Source organism: Mustelus asterias, chromosome 12 (genome assembly GCF_964213995.1).
Source record: "Mustelus asterias chromosome 12, sMusAst1.hap1.1, whole genome shotgun sequence".
In the NCBI taxonomy this organism is placed as follows: domain Eukaryota; kingdom Metazoa; phylum Chordata; class Chondrichthyes; order Carcharhiniformes; family Triakidae; genus Mustelus; species Mustelus asterias.
In genome coordinates, this window is record NC_135812.1 from 100,441,184 (window position 1) to 100,462,272 (window position 21,089).

Genomic DNA, 21,089 nt, shown 5'->3' on the forward strand with positions numbered 1-21,089 from the left:
TGCATCGACTCTGTCATTACAATTGAGCTTTTGGACTGAGGGGCAAATGGACTGAGATCAGTAAAGAACAAGTCAGTGGCATGGTGTTCAAAACGGTCAAATAATCGACTCCAGGTTTCAAGATTCTAAAACAACCCCAGTTTTGATCAGTGATTGTCTTTGTTTTGCTTGGAAAATTTCAGCGCTAAATTACGCCGTGCGGTTTAAGTGATAAATATCTTCATAGGCCATTTCTCTCCCCTCTGTGTTTAATAAGTTTAAGTAGCATTTTGAATACTGTTGAGAGTGTTCACTTAGCAACCTTCACCAGAAGCAAGGAAGAGTTTCTGTGACGCTGATGTTTGGCAAAATTGCCTTCATTTCATTGGAAAATATATTTTGGTTCAACAGATGGCTGATACAAGCGATATTAAGCAAAGGATAAATAAATCAAATAGTAAAGCTGTTGCTTTAATGTCTTGCTGACTGTTTCCCACGTGAATTTAAAAAATGCCTGAATATTTTTTTTCGTCATTGTTCAGTGTCCCAAATGGATCTTCTGAGTCTTGGAAATAATTCCCATTAAAAGGTTGTCTTTTGCATGGGTAACAGGACACAGAAAAGGCTTCCTAGTTTCTGGAAATGCTGTCAAATGGAGCGCTGACCAGAAGACAAGTTCATAGCAGGGCTACAGAAACACAATGGTCTGGATTTAGCTCTCAGCTTTCACAATTCACGAATATGCAAGCTTGCCCACGTCTGCAAGCACGTCAGTGGAGATTTCCAGGAATCCAGAATTTTTTTCCAACACAACGCCCACTACAAGCAAACTGTGGTATCTGTGAACAGGGCAGGTGACCACAAGGGCCCTTCAATCAATCAGATTGGTGTATCTTCACTGAGACACACAGACTGCAAACCGGAAGTATAACACAGAAAATATGAATTACGTTTAAATGTTGTGAAGAAAGCAGAATAAAGATCAGAGAGATAAAAGTGAAAAACAGAAAAAGTAAAAATATATTAACTTGTAAACAAAATCTGGAATGTTAATTTTCTTCTGAGAGAATGACCTCATATTTGCAAATGTAATTTATCTGGGCCTGGAGGTTATTCCATAATTATCCCCTATTATACCATTAAAAATTCATTTCCTCCTAAATGTTTGATGTTTATCTTTTGCAGCTTTTGTTTGGAACTTGTGAGTGTTCAGAAAACAAAGACAGTTTTAAGAAATTTTATATTTGTATTAGTAAACATTAGAATTAATATATAGTTTTAAGTGGGTTTAATTTAATGTTTCTTTGCCTGGAAGGGTAAAACCTATAGTAAGATTCATGCTGGACAAAGGTGTTTGTACGTCTGGGGGTTGGTTAAGTTCAACTGTGATTCTATTGTGCTTAGAGAAGGTGATGGCACGAACAATAAATAAACTAACAGTGGTTGCTTAGCCAGTGGGAGTCTTGTAAGGTAGAAAAGTTTTGGTTTTAGCTGGATATATTGCAGTTAAAGAAAGATACCAGAGAGTGACCTTCTCTCAACTCTGCCAGGTGAAAAACTGGGCAAGATGAGATCTTCAAAGAGGCACGTTTTCCAAAGAACCAGTTACTGTCCAGATAACCAGGGAATTGTGACAGAAAAAATGTCTTAAGACAACTGAAGATAAAAGAACAGAGACCAAAGTATTGTTCAGAAGAATTCAAGGAAGAGTAAACAAAGTGTTCTGAGTTAAAGAGACAATTGCAGTAACTGGATTAAAAGTGGGAGAGTAGACTTCAGAGGTAAATCAAAAGCTTGATGCCATTTTAATAGAGTCTGGGAATCAAGAGTGAAAGCAATTGTGAACAATTTGTACAGCAATCAAGATAAACAAATCCTAAAGGGATGAGTATAAAAGCTGGATACTGGATTTTCTGTTAAAAGTGGAGTGGAGGCTTGTTTAAAAGAATCGTTTGGAAAATCTGAATTGGATTTCAGAATGCAAACCACTAACGGAAAGCATTGTTGTGAAGTAAGATTTTACAGTGTGTTTTTGGGATTAGAGTTTGGAAAATCTCACGTGACAATCATCTGGGGGCATTCTGAGGAGAAATTCATGGACATTAACTTGGGTTCAGAGAGGACTGTGTGTATTTGACCACAGCCAATCTATGTGTTTCAAAGGACTTTGTATTAATAAGACCATTGTGGCTTAAGATGTACTTTGTAATCCGTGTTAATTTTGAAATATGTGTGTAATTGTTAAGGTAAGGGGGAAGTTAAGGTATATTGTATCATAATCCGATTTTCTCATGTTTAATAAAGGTTTTTTATTTGTTGCTAAAATTAATTAGTGGCTCTGTGACTCTGTTCCTCCACAATTTCTAAAAAAAAGAAAAAAGTTATGGTCTTTTCAGCCAGATTTCCATTCTGGAATCTTCCTGTCCAGTGATAACATCAACTGGGATTGTTACATGGTTACCAAAAGAGAAAATGCTGGAAAATCTCAGCAGGTCTCAGAGCTTCGACAAAGGGTCATCTGGACTCGAAATGTCAGCTCTTTTCTCTCCTTACAGATGCTGCCAGACCTGCTGAGATTTTCCAGCATTTTCTCTTTTGGTTTCAGATTCCAGCATCCGCAGTAATTTGCTTGTAACATAGTTAAGTATGTTAAGTGTGCACCATTGCAGTTATTACAATGCAGAACCTATTAGTGAAGACTATGGTCTTAACTGCTATGATCCCCCATGTTGTTGGTCAGATTCAGTTGGGGACCAATAACATTTTGTTACAAGTAGACAAAGTTTGAGATTCAAGACAATTGCTCAGTGAATAAAGTGACAAAATTCCATGGGCTTTGAACAAACTAAAATAAACTTTACCATACAAGGTCAAAAAGATAAAACAATTTGCAACATCTACTACTCTTAACATTCAGGGTTAATATGAGATACGCACGAATTAACAGGCAAACTGTAGTTGAATTCACCACACTTCACAAGAAATAGCAAATGAGACCAAGACAGAGTCCACGGATTTCTCAACAACCCAACCAGACATCACTAACTCTGCAAGTCAACCAATCTCACTGAAATTCCGTCTCTCTCTGTTAAGGGGTTCCAATTTTCAACTTTGAAGATCAAAGCTGAGAATTCTCTCCAAATGTCACTCCAACTCAGATGGCCACAACGATGGCCCATCTCATTTCATTTTCTTGGATTGCTGAATCTGCACTCAGACACCAACTCACAAGCACAACTTCAACTTTTTGGCTGCACCGAGCAGAACCCTAATATCCCAATGAGGTACTTTCACCCCAATGGTCCGCACCATGAGCCACCAACACTCTTCAGGGTCCCCTTGAACCATCCTCACTTAAAGTCTGCTCGCCACAGCCCTTTTCCAAATGAGCGACTCTTCCTCAGTTTCTCTCTTTTAACTTAACTGGGATCTCTTCCTGTCCCTGTCCCTGCCTGGGACACTTGTCTTAAAATGTAAACTCTGAGGTCCAATGGGACTTGCAGTACCCACCCCCCCTCCTCTGTTCCAGACTCTAAACTAAGTCTTGGTTGTGTAATATTGCACAAGAGCTGACACCAGAAGCTGCTAACAGCTTTACTCAAAACTAACAGCAAGCCCGATGACCTCGCCGTTATTCGAAGAAGAAGCCCTACAGTGCAGAAGGAGGCCACTTGGCCCATCGACTCTGCATGGACCACAATCCCACCCAAGCCCTATCCACACAACCCCACTTATCCACCGTGGTAATCCCCCTAACACCGACGGTTAATTTAGCATGGCCAATCATCCTAACCTGCACATCTTTGGATTGTGGGGGGAAACCAATTGCAGGATGCTGTCAAATTCTTCCTAATATTTATATCAGGATGCCAGGCACTTTTGCAATAGGGGAATAGGCAACCGAAAGGATGACCTAAAATTAAATGTCCATTTTGTTTTCCCAAAGGACACCTTTATCAACTCTTTTCGGCTATTTACATCCCCAAGGCTGGCAAGAGAGCAAATGTTTCATTCTTACGCAGAAAGTCTGACTGCTGAAAACATCTGGAGTAACACAACCAATAATTGGAATGACCGTCATCATTGATAAAGTCAACGGACGTCCTGCACACACTGCAGGCTCATTATCATTGGTAACAACAGTGTGTTGCATTCGTGACTTCTGAGCTTCTTCAGTTAGTGTTAATGTTACAACTAAGCTCCGGCGCACGCTGATATATTTGTGCATGAGGAAGACAAGGTCACAACATTTTGTTCCAGCGTGTTGCAAAAATACGAGACACTATATTTTTAAATAAAAGAGGAAGCTCTTGGAGATATGCATGAACGGCATGTGTAATATCTGCTGTGTGGTTACACTATACATGCCCCACATCTGTAATATATGTTGTGTGGAGTTAATGCATGCATGCAGTGTCAGCTGTGAATATACCAGATGTTTCCACTATTCGTTTTGTGTTTACCACATGTTTGCAACATCAGCTGTGGAGATACCACACACACAATGGGCTGATTGGCCCCCTTCTGTCCTGACAATTTTCTGTGTGGAAATTATCTATCACGGATATACAATGTGGATGCAATATCTGCTGGGGATAGAACACATGTGTGCAATATCTGCTGGGGATGGAACACGTGTGTGCAATATCTGTTGGGGATATAATACGTGCGTGCAATATCTGTTGGGGATATAACGTGTGTGCAATATCTGTTGGGGATGTAACACGTGTGCAATATTTTTGGGGGATATAATACGTGCGTGCAATATCTGTTGGGGATATAATGTGTGTGCAATATCTGTTGGGGATATAATGTGTGTGCAATATCTGTTGGGGATGTAACATGTGTGTGCAATATCTGTTGGGGATGTAACATGTGTGTGCAATATCTGTTGGGGATGTAACATGTGTGTGCAATATCTGTTGGGGATATAACACATGTGTGCAATACCAGTTAGGGATACACCACGTTTGTGCAGTATCTGCAGAGGTTTTTACCACGAGTGCCCATATCAACTGAGGATATCCTTATTACGCAGGTATTATACTTCTTCCTGCATAACTTTATATGAATTTGGTGACTTTTCAGGGAGCAGGCATCCTAATCGAGAATGTATCATCATTTGTAAGCTGCTCGTGAGGAAACTACTCAAACCTCCTAAAAATTAGCAGCTTTTAAACCTCTGCATTATAAAGTGCACCCCCCCCCCTCCTAGATGCCAAAAAAACAGCTTCAGAAATGACAGACCATCTCCTTTGCCAGCATGAACATGGTGTAGAACTGTACATATTCACTCCAACTACTTTGTTTGATTCAACACATTAGCCCTACAAGGCTGCACACTGGGCTTCCGAGGATTCTGGCTGAGGGAGTTGTCGGGAGAGGGGTGGGAGGATAGATTAGTTTAACAAATCCAAGTTTCTTTTTCTTTTATTTCTTTGTGGGATGTCAGTGTCACTGGCAAGCCCAGCATTTACTGACCATCCCGAATTTCATTGAGAAGGTCAAGACATCTTCTTAATCCCCGGCAGGCCATGTGGTACAGCTTCAACCACAGTGCTGTTGGGAAAGGAGTTTTGGAATTTTGACTCAGCGACTGCGAAGAAATGGTGATATTTTTTTTAATCAACTGCTGCCTCACAGCGCCAAGGTCCTGGGTTCGATTCCCGGCTTGGGTGGCTGTCTGTGCATAGACTGCACGTTCTCCCCGCGTCTGCGTGGGTTTCCTCCGGGTGCTCTGGCTTCCTCCCACAAGTCCGAAAAGATGTGTTGGTTAGGGTGCATTGGCCATGCTAAATTCTCCCTCAGTGTACCCGAACACGGGGCGGCATGGTGGCACAGTGGTTAGCACTGCTGCCTCACAGCGCCAAGGACCCGGGTTCGATTCCCGGTTTGGGTCACTGCCTGTGCGGAGTCTGCACGTTCTCTCCGTGTCTGCGTGGGTTTCCTCCGGGTGCTCCGGTTTCCTCCCACAGCCCAAAAAGACGTGCTGGTTAGGTGCATTGGCCATGCTAAATTCTCCCTCAGTGTATCCGACATGGGAGTGTGACATGGGAGTGTGACAACTAGGGAATTTTCACAGTAACTTCACTGCAGTGTTAATGTAAGCCTACTTGTGACAATAATAAATAAAAAGAAATAAAATTAAAAACAATCAGGATGATGTGTGAGTGGAACGTATAGACGGTGATGTTCCCATGTGTCTGTTGCCCTTGTTTTCCTAGCTATGTTATACTAGATCAGCGAAATAATCAATATCTTTTCCCAAAGGTAGGGGAATCTAAAACTAGAGGGCATAGGTTTACGGTGAGAGGGGAGAGATACAAAAGGGTCCAGAGGGGCATTTTTTTCACACAGATGGTGGTGAGTGTCTGGAACAAGCTGCCAGAGGTAGTAGTAGAGGCGAGTACAATTTTGTTTTTAAAAAGCGTTTAGACAGTTACATGGGTAAGATGGGTATAGAGGGATATGGGCCAAATGCGGGCAATTGGGACTAGCTTAAGGGTTTAAAAAAAAGGGCGGCATGGACAAGTTGGGCCGAAGGGCCTGTTTCCATGCTGTAAACCTCTATGACTATGATTCTATGAGATATTCCTGGCTGTATTTATTAAACATCACAAAGTTACTGAAATGTGACCTACAGATATTAAGAGCAAAGAATGTGCCTGTCATTAAAAGCTGATAACATAACAGTACTCAAAGAATACTTTCGGTTTGAAATACAATGAATGCGAATTCTAAGTCTGACCTACAGTGCATGTGGAATGAGGGTTCAAGTGAGAAACTGTATTCTCACAGTTCAACAAAGAGTCTAATCATCGGGGCTGCAGATAACACAACCCATTGTTTCGAATGAATTGAAATATCCCAAGTAAACAAACAGTACTAAAGAGCTGCCCAATTCCAGTGTACAGCCATTAACCCTACACTTGACTCTGGGCAACGTGTATTCAAGACTATTCTGGCTGCACGATTTTTATATTTAATCGTAGGTCATAAATTGCCCAATTTTCTGAGTTTGTCGCAAGTGATTCATTTAACAACAACTTGCATTTATGTGGCACCCATTAGCACAGTAAAATGACCAAAAACCGGAGCAATTATCAAACTAGTCACCGAGCCACATGAGATGATATCTGGATGGATGACCAGGAGCTGTCTGTATAGCGTGCAAGAAGCAATACTTTTCACTGTATGTTAATACATGTGACAATAATAAATCAAATCAAATCAAACCAAAGCAGATGGGTGGTCAAAGGGTTCTTTTTTTAAATATATTCATTCGTGGGACATGGGCATCACTGGTTGGCCAGCATTTATCGCCCGAGGGCAGTTGAGAGCCAACCACATCGCTGTGGCTCTGGAATCACATGTAGCCCAGACTAGGTAAGGACGGCAGATTTCCTTCCCTAAAGGACATGAGTGAACCCAGATGGGTTTTTCCGGCAATTGACCATGGTTTCATGGTCATCAGTAGATACGTAATTCCAGATCTTTTTGCATTGAATTCAAATTCCACCATCTGCCATGGTGGGATTTGAACCCGGGTCCCCAGAACATCTGTTGAGTTTCTGGATTAATAGTCGAGTGATAATACCACTAGGTCAATGCCTCCCCTTAAAGGAGTGTGTTAAAGGAAGAGATAGGAGGTGGAGGAGTGGAGAGGTTTAGGTAGGGAATCTCGGAACAAAGACACAGCTTGTATTGGCCCAGTGATAAGAATCAGGAGTAGGAAGAGGCCAGAATTAGAAGCTGGCAGAGAACTTGCTCTGGTGTGGGGTTGCTGGGGAAGGCTACAAAGAAAGAGGGAGAGGCAAGGCCATGGGAGCATTTAAAAATTAAGATGAGTATTTTAAGGATTTTAACAAAACCAAACAGAAAATTCAGTAAAATAAAGTAACTTTTGGCGAAGGTTTCCTGCATCTATTACAGCACGTTTAGATTTTGCAAATCTTTCGCTTACCAAGACAACTCAACACAACTCGAAAGTATTATTTGTCAGCCTGTCTGTTCAAACTTGTCCAGAGCGATGGAGATGTGCACTTGTGATTCTTGACCGCGAGTGCTATCAAGACTCATTGTTGTGGTGGCACAGTGGTTGGCACTGCTGCCTCACAGCGCAAGGGATCCGGGTTCAATTCACGCCTTGAGTGACTGTCAGTGTGGAGTTTGCGCATTCTCCCTGTGTCTGCGTGGGTTTCTTCCGGGTGCTCCGGTTTCTTCCCACAGTCCAAAGTTGTGCGGGTTAGGTTGATTGGCCATGCTAAATTGCCCCTTAGTGTCAGGGAGACCAGCAGGGTAAATATGTGGTGTTACGGGGAAAGGGCCTGGGTGGGATTGTTGTTGGTGTAGACTCGATGGGCCAAATGGCCCTCTTCTGCACTGTAGGGATTCTATGATTCTGTGAAAAGATGAATCCCTACACAGGCCCAACAGCAAGCTGCCGGCCCGTACTGGCAACTAAGAAATGGGCCATGGACTTTAAGGTCTCAGCAATAAGAATCGTTGAGACTTTTTAAAAAATACAACGTGGGGTCATGTTTCCAGTTAAAAGGATCAAATTGTTTTTCAAATTGAAAACCTGACTTTGATATCCTCGCGATTTGCAGGTGAACTAGACTTGGATAAGTTTTCAAAGCCACATTATATTCTGAAATTATGGGTTACATTTTCCCCTGTAAACACATGGGGTGGGATTTTCCAGCCGCGCTCACCCCGTGGCCAGAAATTCCCGCCCGAGATCAAGGGATCTTGACATGGTCCACCCCCCGCCTGCTACGATTCCCATGGCGGCCGGATGGGAAAACTCCGCCCATGGTTACTTATCTTTCTGAATTGTAGATCTAACCAATCCTCTTAGCGTCAGGGGCATTGGCAGGGTAAACATGTGGGGTTATGGGGATTGGGCCTGGGTGGGATTGTTGTCGGTAAAGTGGCAGGTGCAGGGCCCATTTGGTCAAAACGTTTCCATTCAATCTCGGCCCATCAGTATCAACGAAAGGAAACTATATTCCAAACAAGATCCATCTGTAATGTTGCTGTCTCACATTTCTTGAACATTTCAACTGGGCAGGTAATCAAAGTAAATCCTGAATACTTTCATGCAACTGCACACTGGATAAGTGATCAAAGCTTTGCAAAATCATATGGAGGTGTTAAGATGGTGGGATTGGAGCAGAAAAACATGATGGCAAAGACCGGGGATGGAGCTATAACGTTGGCCTGATCAGATTGCCACTGATGCTCCTGATCTGACCTAAGGCAGTTCAATGCAACTCAAAATCAATTATTTACAGCTAATAAACATAAGAACATAAGAATTAGGAGCAGGAGTAGGCCATCTGGCCCCTCGAGCCTGCACTGCTATTCAATAAGATCATGGCTGATCTTTTCGTGGACTCAGCTCCACTTACCCGCCTGCTCACCATAACCCTTAATTCCTTTACTGTTCAAAAATTTATCTATCCTTGCCTTAAAAACATTCAATGAGGCAGCCTCAACTGCTTCGCTGGGCAGGGAATTCCACAGATTCACAACCCTTTGTGTGAAGACGTTCCTCCTCAACTCAGTCCTAAATCTGTTCCCCCTTATTTTGAGGCCATGCCCCCTAGTTTTAGTTTCACCCGCCAGTGGAAACAACCTCCCTGCTTCAATCTTATCTATTCCCTTCATAATCTTAAATGTTTCCATAAGATCTCCCCTCATTCTTCTGAATTCCAATGAGTATAGTCCCAGTCTATTCGTCTCTCCTCATAGGCCAACCCTCTCAACTCCGGAATTCAACCTAGTGAATCTCCTCTGCACCCCATCCAGTGCCAGTATATCCTTTCTCAAGTAAGGAGACCAAAAATGTACAACAGTACTCCAGGTGTGGCCTCAACAGCACCTTATACAGCTGCAACATAACCTCCCTGATTTTAAACTCCATCCCTCTAGCAATGAAGGACAACAGATGAAGGACAACAGGTTGGGGGGAGGGAATCGTGATGAGGTGACTGAGAGCGAGGAGGTTAGCCTGCAAATAGAGAAGGACTGTACACAGTGTAAGAGGGAGAACAGACGGGTGATGGAGAAGGGGAGAGCTCAGACCAAAGATTTGAGATGTGTCTATTTTAACGCCAGGAGTGTAGTGAATAAAGTGGATGAGCTTAGAGTGTGGATCGATGCTTGGAAGTGTGATGTGGTGACCATTACGGAGACATGGGGACAGGGACAGGACTGGATACCTCAGGTGCCGGGTTTCAGATGTTTCAGAACGGACAGAGAGGGAGGCAAAAGAGAGGGGGGGAGGGGGGAGTGGCACTGCTGATCAGGGATAGTGTCACAGCTGTAGAGAAGGTGGAAGCCGTGGAGGGATTGTCTACGGAGTCTCTGTGGGTGGAAGTTCGGAGCGGGAAGGGGTCGATAACTTTACTGGGTGTTTTCTACAGGCCGCCCAATAGTAACAGGGATGTTGAGGAGCAGATAAGGAAACAGATCCTGGAGAGATGTAGTAATAACAGGGTTGTCGTGATGGGAGACTTTAATTTCCCAAACATTGATTGGAATATCCCTAGGGTAAGGGGTTTGGATGGGGAGGAGTTTGTTAGGTGTGTTCAGGAGGGTTTCCTGACACAGCATGTGAATAAGCCTACAAGAGGAGAGGCTGTACTCGATCTGGTACTGGCTAATGAGCCTGGACAGGTGTCGGACCTCTCAGTGGGGGAGCATCTTGGGGGTAGTGATCATAACTCTATCTCCTTTGCGCTAGCATTGGAAAGAGATAGGATCAGGCAAGCTAGGAAAGTGTTTATCTGGAGTCAGGGGGAATATGAAGCCATCAGGCAGGAGATTAGAGGCGTAAATTGGAAGGAGGTATTCTCGAGGAAAAGTACCGAAGTAAGGTGTTGTGGATAGTTTGGAGGGATGTCAGAAGCTGCAGCGTGACATAGATAGGATGCAAGACTGGGCGGAGAAGTGGCAGATGGACTTCAACCCGGATAAATGTGTAGTGGTCCATTTTGGCAGGTCAAATGGGATGGAGGAGTATAATATCAAGGGTAAGACTCTTAGCAGTGTAGAGGATCAGAAGGACTTTGGGGTCTGGGTCCATAGGACTCTTAAATCGGCCTCGCAGGTAGAGGAGGTGGTTAAGAAGGAGTATGGTGTGCTGGCCTTCATCAATTGAGGGATTGAGTTTAGGAGTCGGGAGATAATGATGCAGCTTTATAAGACCCTCGTCAGACCCCACTTAGAGTACTGTGCTCAGTTCTGGTCACCTCATTACAGGAGGGATGTGGAAATGATTGAAAGGGTGCAGAGAAGATTTACAAGGATGTTGCCTGGATTGGTTGGCATGCCTTATGAGGATAGGTTGAGGGAGCTCGGTCTTTTCTTCTTGGAGAGACGAAGGATGAGAGATGACCTGATAGAGGTGTACAAGATGTTGAGAGGTATAGATCGAGTGGATTCTCGGAGGCTTTTACCCAGGGCTGAAATGGCTGCTATGAGAGGACACAGGTTTAAGGTGCTGGGGAGTAGGTACAGAGGAGATGTCAGGGGTAAGTTTTTCACACAGAGGATGGTGGGTGAGTGGAATCGGCTGCCGTCAGTGGTGGTGGAGGCAAACTCGATAGGGTCTTTTAAGAGACTTCTGGATGAGTACATGGAACTTAATAGGATTGAGGGTTATAGGTAAGCGTATATATAAGCCTAGGTCGGTAGGGACATGACCGCGCAACTTGTGGGCCGAAGGGCCTGTTTGTGCTGTATTTTTTCTATGTTCTATGTTCTAACATTCCATTTGCCTTCTTAATTACCTGCTGCACCTGCAAGCCAACTTTTTGTGATTCATGCACAAGGGCACCCAGGTCCCTCTGCACAGCAGCATGCTGCAATTTTGTATCATTTAAATAATAGTCCATTTTGCTATTATTCCCATCTCACATTAACCAATATTGTACTCCATCTGCCAGACCCTTGCTTAAACTATCTATATCCCTCCGCAGACGTCCTCTGCACACTTTAAGCTCTCAACATACAAAAGGTAGACACAATCAATATGGACAGCATGGAGATAGATGGTTAAAATAAATGACCATTGTGAGTTATTTTAAAGAAATGCATCGACTAAAATATTCACACATTTGAGTCAAAATCTGTCACTGCCCTGTCAATTGTAAATTCATTCATCTGAGTCCATGAGCTATTGGAAGGGATTGATTTGCCGCAAAGACAGGAAGGGGTCAGGGGAGGGCTGCCAGTTTAAGTAGGCTTTTTAAGAAAAAGGAATGTGGCAGTCACTCCCTAGATCCACCACGGGGCGGCATGGTGGCACAGTGGTTAGCACTGCTGTCTCACAGTGCCAGGATCCCGGGTTCGATTCTGGCCTCGGGTGACTGTCTGTGTGAAGTTTGCACATTGAAAAGTATATAAAAATATATATTTACTAGTGTCACAAGTAGGCTTACATTAACACTGCAATGAAGTTACTGTGAAAATCCATATGTCTGCGTGGGTTTCCTCCCACAGTCCAAAGATGTGCAGGTTAGATGGATTGGCCATGCTAAATTGCCCCTCAGTGTTAGCAGGGTAATTACGTGGGGTTCTGGCGATAGGGCCTGGATGGGATCATAGAATCCCTACAGTGCAGAAGGAGGCCATTTGGCCCATCGTGCCTGCACCGACCACAATCTCACCCAGTCCCTATCCCCGTAGCCCCACGTATTTACCCTTCTAATCCCCTGACTCTAAGGGGCAATTTAGCATGGCCAATCCACCTAACCTGGACTGTGGAAGTAAACCAGAGCACCCAGAGGAAACCCATGTCTGCGTTGATTTCCTCCGGGTGCTCCGGTTTCCTCCCACACTCCAAAGACGTGCTGGTTAGGTGCAGTGACCCGAACAGGCACCGGAGTGTGGCGACTAGGGGAATTTCACAGTAACTTCATTGCGGTGTTAATGTAAGCCTTACTTGTGATGAATAAATAAACTTTAACTTTAACATTGCTAACCACTGTGCCGCCACAGAAAATGTGGATTGTTGTCGATGCAGGTTCAATGGGCCGAATAGCCTCCTTTTGCTTCATTGAGGTGTTAATGTAAGCCTACTGGTGACACTAATAAATAAACTTGAACTTTAAACTTATGATTCTATGATTGTACCAGCCTTGACTGGGTGGTAACGACCTTCTCTGATTCTATGAACTCCCTCCATCCACGCTCCGTTTTCAGTATTATACCTTGGGTGGGATTTGAACATGGGAGCAAATCTCCAAGTAATGCTAAAAGCAGAAAAAGGCTTTTGCTCCCAACATAAGAGCAAATTACTGCAGATGCTGAAAATTTGGAATTAATAAAAAAAACCGAAAGTGCTGGAGATGCTCAGTAGGTCTGGCAGCATCGGCGGAGAAAGGAACAGAGTTCACGTTATGGGTCTGGGACCTCTTATCAAAACTCAGAGGGGCTGGCACAAGATCACAGACCCATAACATTAACTCTGTTTCTCGCTCCACAAATGCTGCCACACCTGTTGAGTGTTTCCAGCACTTTCTGTTTTTCCACCCTAGTTGCTGCCATCTCACCATCTCAATCAGCTGTTTAATTACATCTAAAGTAAGTAAAGTTGCCATAGTCCCAGATGACCACAGGCTGTGACTGGTGGTGATTTAACCTGAGGATCACCACACCTCAGGCGAGGGGCAAGGTTGAGAAGCCAGGGCTTTCTTGAATAGCCTCAGCTGGTGCGGGAATTGAACCCACGCTGTTGGCGTTACTCTGCATCACTAAGGTGGATTGGCCATGTTGAATTGCCCCTTAGTGTCAGGGGGACTAGCTAGGGTCAATGTGTGGGGTTATGGGGATAGGGGCTAGGTGGGATTGTGGTTGGTGCAGACTCGATGGGCCGAATGGCCTCCTTCTGCACTGTATGATTCTGTAACCAGCTGTCCAGCCAACTGAGCTAAATCGACCTCCGTTAATTACATCTATGCATTTACAAAGTTCACCATCTGTGGGAAATGTAACCTCATGAAGTTCATCAAAATGCCAATTTCACTGCTGGATTTTTTTAAAATTCGCCTTTTAAATAAATTGATTTATCTTCACAATATTTGGCCTCAGGTGATGATTTTAACAGCAAAGCGAGGGAATGTCTTTCTCCCCCTCAGACTTTATAAATATGAAAGACACAGAAACATAGAAACTAGAAACAAAAGTAGGCCATTCAGCCCTTCGAGCCTGCTCCACCATTCATTATGAACATGGCTGATCATCGAATTCAATATCCTGCTCCCCCCTTCCCTCCATATCCCTTGATCCCTTTGGCACCAAGAGCAATATCGAATTTCGTCTTGAAAAGACAACTTTAGATAGAAGGAATAAGGGTGCCTGGAGCTCTATAGCACAGCATAAAGTTAGAATGAATATTTGTTGACAAACTATCCAATATAGACAATGTCTACGCTTTCCATGCAAGTGACGATGGATCACCAATCAATTAGGTACTTTGACATGGAACTGAATCAAATACTGAAGTGCAGTACCCTTCACCGAGAGCATACCAGGCTGCCATCATATTGGGTTACATCTCCAATCTTTCTAATTTGACGCAATGTACATAGATATCTGAGCTGGCATTTTCAAGGCCTTTGTTAGGTGCAAGGAGATGGATTAAACAGCGGCAACAAGAGTCATACAGGTCATAGAGTCATAGATGGAAACAGGCTCTTTGGCCTAACTTGTCCATGCCGCCCTTTTTTTTAAACCCTTAAGCTAGTCCCAATTGCCCGCATTTGGCCCATATCCCTCTATACGCATCTTACCCATGCAAATGTCTAAATGCTTTTTAAAAGACAAAATTGTACCCGCCTCTACCACTACCTCTGGCAGCTTGTTCCAGACACTCACCACCCTCTGTGTGAAAGAACTGCCCCTCTGGGCCCTTTTGTATCTCTCCCCTCTCACCTTAAACCTATGCCCTCTAGTTTTAGACTCCCCTACCTTTGGGAAAAGATATTGACTGTCTACCTTATCTGTGCCCCTCATTATTTTATAGACCTCTATAAGATCACCCCTAATCCTCTTACTCTCCAGGGGGAGAAAAAAAATTGAAAGAAGAAATCTACTGACCTTTCCAAACCAACTGCTGCCGGCCTCTTTTAGGTACAGGAGGCTTTGACGGCCCAATTCGGCCTGTTGAAGGAATTGTCCTGTGGATAGACATATATAAACAAGATTATCACTGGCCTGTCCACCTCCTCCTGTTCTTCATCAGTAATCCTTTTCCCAAGTCGCGCATCCGGGCCAGTGAATTTGGACCACGGGTGATATTGGAATGTTTTCTGCCGTAACACACAAAATGAAGAGGCACTCTTAGCCTCACTGCCTTCTCGACTGAAGGGCCCTTGACAGGTGAAGTGGAAAATAATCTTGGACAGCATGCAGCAGGAGCCAAAAACTGTGCACTTCAGAGAGAGAGAGAGCAAAAAACAAAACTGCTGCTCACTCACTCACTCCCGCTTCAGAGCCAAGGTAAACAAGTTGTTTACTGGGAAAAGATGTGACCCCTGTGGTAGCTTTCCTCCTTGCTTTGGCATTCTCCACCCCTGCAAATTACTGAGTGCAAGGATTGCGAGCACATGCTGACTTACTGAAAGAAATAAATTCTTTGTCAGTAACTTGCGTAGCTGTGGTGGCTTGGCTAGCTGCAGAATATAAAACATTTCCAACATTCCAGTAACAGCAGACAGCTCTGGATGAATAAAGATAGGTTTGCATAATTTTCAAAATCATCAGAACATGCTGAACATTCTCCTCCCACTGCTCGCAGCTTCGCAGGGAATGAATAAGCATGTAGAGAGAAGAGGGTTTCCATTAAGACTAACAGGGCAAAGTGAAGAAAACCTCACATTATACAATCACAAATATTCACAATGCACCCATTCATTACATCATACATACATGTAAATATTCACACATATGTGCATGCACATGCTCACATACGCACATATATTAGGCAGAGACTATGCAGGAGGCGTTAATGTCTACAGATTTCTATGATGCATTAAAATAAAGTGATAATTCTTTTGAAAGATTTGTTAAACATCCTTGTGGTTCTCAGGTGAACTCTCAGGCCTTAAGAGTGGAAGTGCTGCAATCAGCCAGATTTCCCCAGCCCAGAATGGAATACCATGTGTGTCTGTGCCTGTGTGTATGTGCGTGTTGTGTGTCTGTGTGTCTTGTGTGTCTATGTGTGTGTGTGTCTGTGTGTGTGTGTGTGCACGTGTTGTGTGTCTATATATGTGTGTGTGTATTGTGTCTATGTGTGTGTGTGTGTTGTGTGTCTATGTGGGTATGTGTCCGTGTGCATGCATGTTGTGTCTATATATGTGCGTGTTGTGTCTGTGTGTCTGTGCATGTTGTGCATTTGTGTGTGTGCATGTTGTGTCTATATGTGTGTGTGTGTGCTGTCTGTGTGTGCCTGTACGTGTTGTGTGTCTATGCGTGTGTGTGTGCATATTGTGTCTATGGGTGTGTGTGCGTGTTGCATCTCTGTGTGTGCCTGTGTGTGTATGTGTTGTATGTGTGTGGTTTGTGTGTGTGTGCATGTTGTGTGTTTGTGTGAGTGTGCATGTTGTGTGTGTGCATGTTGTGTGTTTGTGTGAGTGTGCATGTTGTGTGTGTGCATGTTGTGTGTTTGTGTGAGTGTGCATGTTGTGTGTGTGCATGTTGTGTGTTTGTGTGAGTGTGCATGTTGTGTGTGTGCATGTTGTGTGTTTGTGTGAGTGTGCATGTTGTGTGTGTGCATGTTGTGTGTGTGCATGTTGTGTGTTTGTGTGAGTGTGCATGTTGTGTGTGTGCATGTTGTGTGTTTGTGTGAGTGTGCATGTTGTGTGTGTGCATGTTGTGTGTTTGTGTGAGTGTGCATGTTGTGTGTGTGCATGTTGTGTGTTTGTGTGAGTGTGCATGTTGTGTGTGTGCATGTTGTGTGTTTGTGTGAGTGTGCATGTTGTGTGTGTGCATGTTGTGTGTTTGTGTGAGTGCATGTTGTGTGTTTGTGTGAGTGTGCATGTTGTGTGTGTGCATGTTGTGTGTTTGTGTGTGTGTGCATGTTGTGTGTTTGTGTGAGTGTGCATGTTGTGTGTGTGCATGTTGTGCGTCGCTTGGGAAACTCTACCCCAGCGAGGAGTCTATGGCTTTGCGTCAGGGGCAGAGATATAATTTGAACGGGGGTTGGAGGGTATGGGGTGGCAGGAGGCACTTTCAGAGATGAAGGTTGTAAAGAGCTTGCAAATGGCTCTCATCTCAAACCAATAAATAATTTAAAACTTTGATGGCCAGAGATTGAGGGAACAGAGTCAGCTGCAGGATTTAGACCTGGCCACCTGCTCAAGCGAACACTCCAGCTCTTTTTTGCAATGGTGCCATCGAGTCTTTGCCATCCACCAGAGACGGCAGCTGGGGCTTCAGTTTAACATCTCTGGTAGCGCATCACTCCCTCAGCACTGATACTGGTGTGTCAGCCTAGATCTTGTGTTTGGTTTGCTGGAGGGGGGGGGGACAGTGCTGCCCACTGAGTCCCAGCAGAGATAGATAGGTTCCTGATTGGTAAGGGGATCAAAGGTCATGGAGAAAAGGTGGGAGAACGAGCCATGATGGAATGGCAGTGCGGGCTCAATGGGCTGAATGGCTTAATTCTGCTCCTCTATCTTCTGGTCTTATGGCGAACACATTGCTGTCAAGTTAAATTGTGCAAAGGAAAGACCCAAATACTTAAATCAAAACTCAACACAAGCTCAGGCAATGCTGTAACACCTACAGCTTCTCTCTCTTTCCAGGAGGAATCTGTGAACCATCTCCACTTCCCCGACCAAACAGGAAGCCTTAAATTTTCAACCTCAGCCCATTGCGGGTCCGTCTGCAGAACCCAAACCTTCAACAAGCAGCAACTGCTCACGATGAGATCAGTGAAATGTCTACTGCCCTTTCTCACCTCGATCTGGCGTTTCAACAAATAGTTTTTCAGTGAACAAACGCCGCGCACAGCAATTGCCGGAGGATAATTACAGACGAGAAATTGGAGCAAATATTACAGATTGCATCTTGAACAAAGCCGTGTCGATGTGAGTCCCGTAATGGATATTCCCACGGTGCATTTTATATAAAACCTCACAATTAGTGTAATGTGAAGTGCTGTGGTCAAGCTTGATTAAATGCTGCTTAGCATTGCTGCTTAGATAATGCTTCCTTACGACACGATTTTATTTTGATCGTGAGCAAGTGTTGTTAGTTGAAAACCTAACACATAACAAGATTAAGCAGAAAAACACGGGCACTTTTACAGTGCGTTCTCAAATTCAACTCAAGCTGCTGTGCTGAAAGTCTCCCGTCTCTGCCAAATGTAAGGGTCCAACGTGAATGTTGCTTTGGCAGCCTGAGAAGCAGTGTGTCCACGGCTCGGAGCTGGCAACACTTCAGCAGAAACTGATATCAAATCAGCCGTTTCATTCCAAGAGGCTGCTGTGGAAAATGAGACTGGGGCGGTATAACGTAGCCTTGTTCAGGGAAGCTAAACACAAACGTATCTTGGCTCAAGCCATCTTTCCCCATACTCTGTCAAATGTGCTTACTACCAACCTGAGGCCACCATTAGTTTCTTCTCCTGGAATAACGCCCTATCTATCCAAGGTTCCTGTCTGTCCTTGTACGTAAAACACAAAATCAGTGCTGAAAACGTCAGCAACTCCACGGACGTAGAACTGATGGTAATGTCTGAGACAACTAGACAATGCAGTCAGGCTTATTGCCTCATGTGAAGATGGGTGGCACGGTGGCACAGTGGTTAGCACTGCTGCCTCACAGCGCCAGGGACCGGGGTTCGATTCCCGGCTTGGGGGTCACGGTCTGTGCGGAGTCTCCACGTTATCTGTGTGGGTTTCCTCCAGGTGCTCCGGTTTCCTTCGGGTGCTTCGGTTTCCTCCCACAGTCCAAAAGACGCGCTGGTTAGGCGCATTGGCCTTGCTAAATTCTCCCTCAGTGTACCCGAACAGGCGCCGGAGTGTGGCGACAAGGGGATTTTCACAGTAACTTCATTGCAGTGTTAATGTAAGCCTACTTGTAGAACATAGAACATCACAGCGCAGTACAGGCCCTTCGGCCCTCGATGTTGCGCCGACCTGTGAAACCAATCTAAAGCCCATCTAACCTACACTATTCCAATGTCATCCATATGTTTATCCAATGACCATTTAAATGCCCTTAATGTTGGCGAGTCCACTACTGTTGCAGGCAGGGCATTCCATGCCCTTACTACTCTCTGAGTGAAGAACCTACCTCTGACATCTGTCCTATATCTATCACCCCTCAATTTAAAGCTATGTCCCCTCGTGCGAGCCATCACCATCCGAGGAAAAAAGCTCTCACTGCCCACCCTCTCTAATCCTCTGATCATCTTATGTGCCTCTATTAAGTCACCTCTTAACCTTCTTCTCTCTAACAAAAACAGCCTCAAGTCCCTCAGCCTTTCCTCATAAGACCTTCCCACCATACCATGCAACATCCTGGTAAATCTTCTCTGCACCCTTTCCAATGCTTCCACATCCTTCCTATAATGCGGCGACCAGAACTGTACGCAATACTCCAAGTGCGGCCGCACCAGAGTTTTGTACAGCTGCAACATGACCTCATGGCTCCGAAACTCAATCCCTCTACCAATAAAAGCTAACAACCCTATAAACCTGGGTGCCAACTTTCAGGGATCTATGCACATGAACACCGAGATCTCTCTGCTCATTCACACTACCAAGTATCTTACCATTAGCCCAGTACTCTGTATTCCTGTTACTCCTTCCAAAGTGAATCACCTCACACTTTTCCGCATTAAACTCCATTTGCCACCTCTCAGCCCAGCTCTGCAGCTTATCTATGCCCCTCTGTAACCTGCAACAACCTTCCGCACTGTCCACAACTCCACCGACTTTAGTGTCATCCACAAATTTACTAACCCATCCTCTACGCCCTCATCCAGGTCATTTATAAAAATGACAAACAGCAGTGGCCCCAAAACAGATCCTTGCGGTACACCACTAGTAACTGAACTCCAGGATGAACATTTCCCATCAACCACCACCCTCTGTCTTCTTACAGCTAGCCAATTTCTGATCCAAACCGCTAAATCACCCTCAATCCCATGTGTCCGTATTTTCTGCAATAACGTACCGAGGGGAACGTTATCAAACACTTTACTGAAATCCATATACACCACAACAACTGCTTTACCCTCATCCACCTCTTTGGTCACCTTCTCAAAGAACTCAATAAGGTTTGTGAGGCATGACCTACCCTTCACAAACCCGTGTTGACTATCCCTAATCAAATTATTCCTTTCTAGATGATTATAAATCCTATCTCTTATAATCCTTTCCAAAACTTTGCCCACAACAGAAGTAAGGCTCATTGGTCTATAATTGCCAGGGTTGTCTCTACTCCCCTTCTTGAACAAGGGGACAACATTTGCTATCCTCCAGTCTTCTGGCACTATTCCTGTAGACAATGATGACATAAAGATCAAAGCCAAAGGCTCTGCAATCTCCTCCCTCGCCTCCCAGAGAATCCTAGGATAAATCCCATCCGGCCCAGGGGACTTATCTATTTTCACACTTTCCAGAATTGCTAACACCTCCTCCTTATGAACCTCAATCCCGTCTAGTCCAATAGCCTGTATCTCAGTATTCTCCTCGACAACATTGCCTTTTTCCTGTGTGAATACTGACAAAAAATATTCATTTAGCGCCTTTCCTATCTCTTCGGACTCCACACACAACTTCCCACTACTGTCCTTGACTGGCCCTAATTTTAACCTACTCATTCTTTTATTCCTGACATACCTATAGAAAGCTTTAGGGTTTTCCTTGATCCGACCTGCCAAAGACTTCTCATATCCCCTCCTGGCTCTTCTTAGCTCTCTCTTCAGGTCCTTCCTGGCTAACTTGTAACTCTCAAGTGCCCTAACTGAGCCTTCACGTCTCATCTTTACATAAGTCTCCTTCTTCCTCTTCACAAGAGATTCAACTTCTTTAGAAAACCACGGTTCCCTCGCTCGACCACTTCCTCCCTGCCTGACAGGTACATAC

General features: G+C 44.3%; 1 protein-coding gene across 1 annotated transcript in view; it reads right to left on the reverse strand.

Moving 5' to 3' along the window:
• Nucleotides 1-21,089, reverse strand: part of aatkb (apoptosis-associated tyrosine kinase b) — a 187,180-nt gene that overhangs the window by 62,538 nt on the left and 103,553 nt on the right. The window contains exon 5 of the mRNA XM_078226066.1: nucleotides 15,088-15,167. Within this exon, the coding sequence (XP_078082192.1) occupies nucleotides 15,088-15,167 (80 nt within the window). The remainder of the gene's footprint in view (nucleotides 1-15,087; nucleotides 15,168-21,089) is intronic.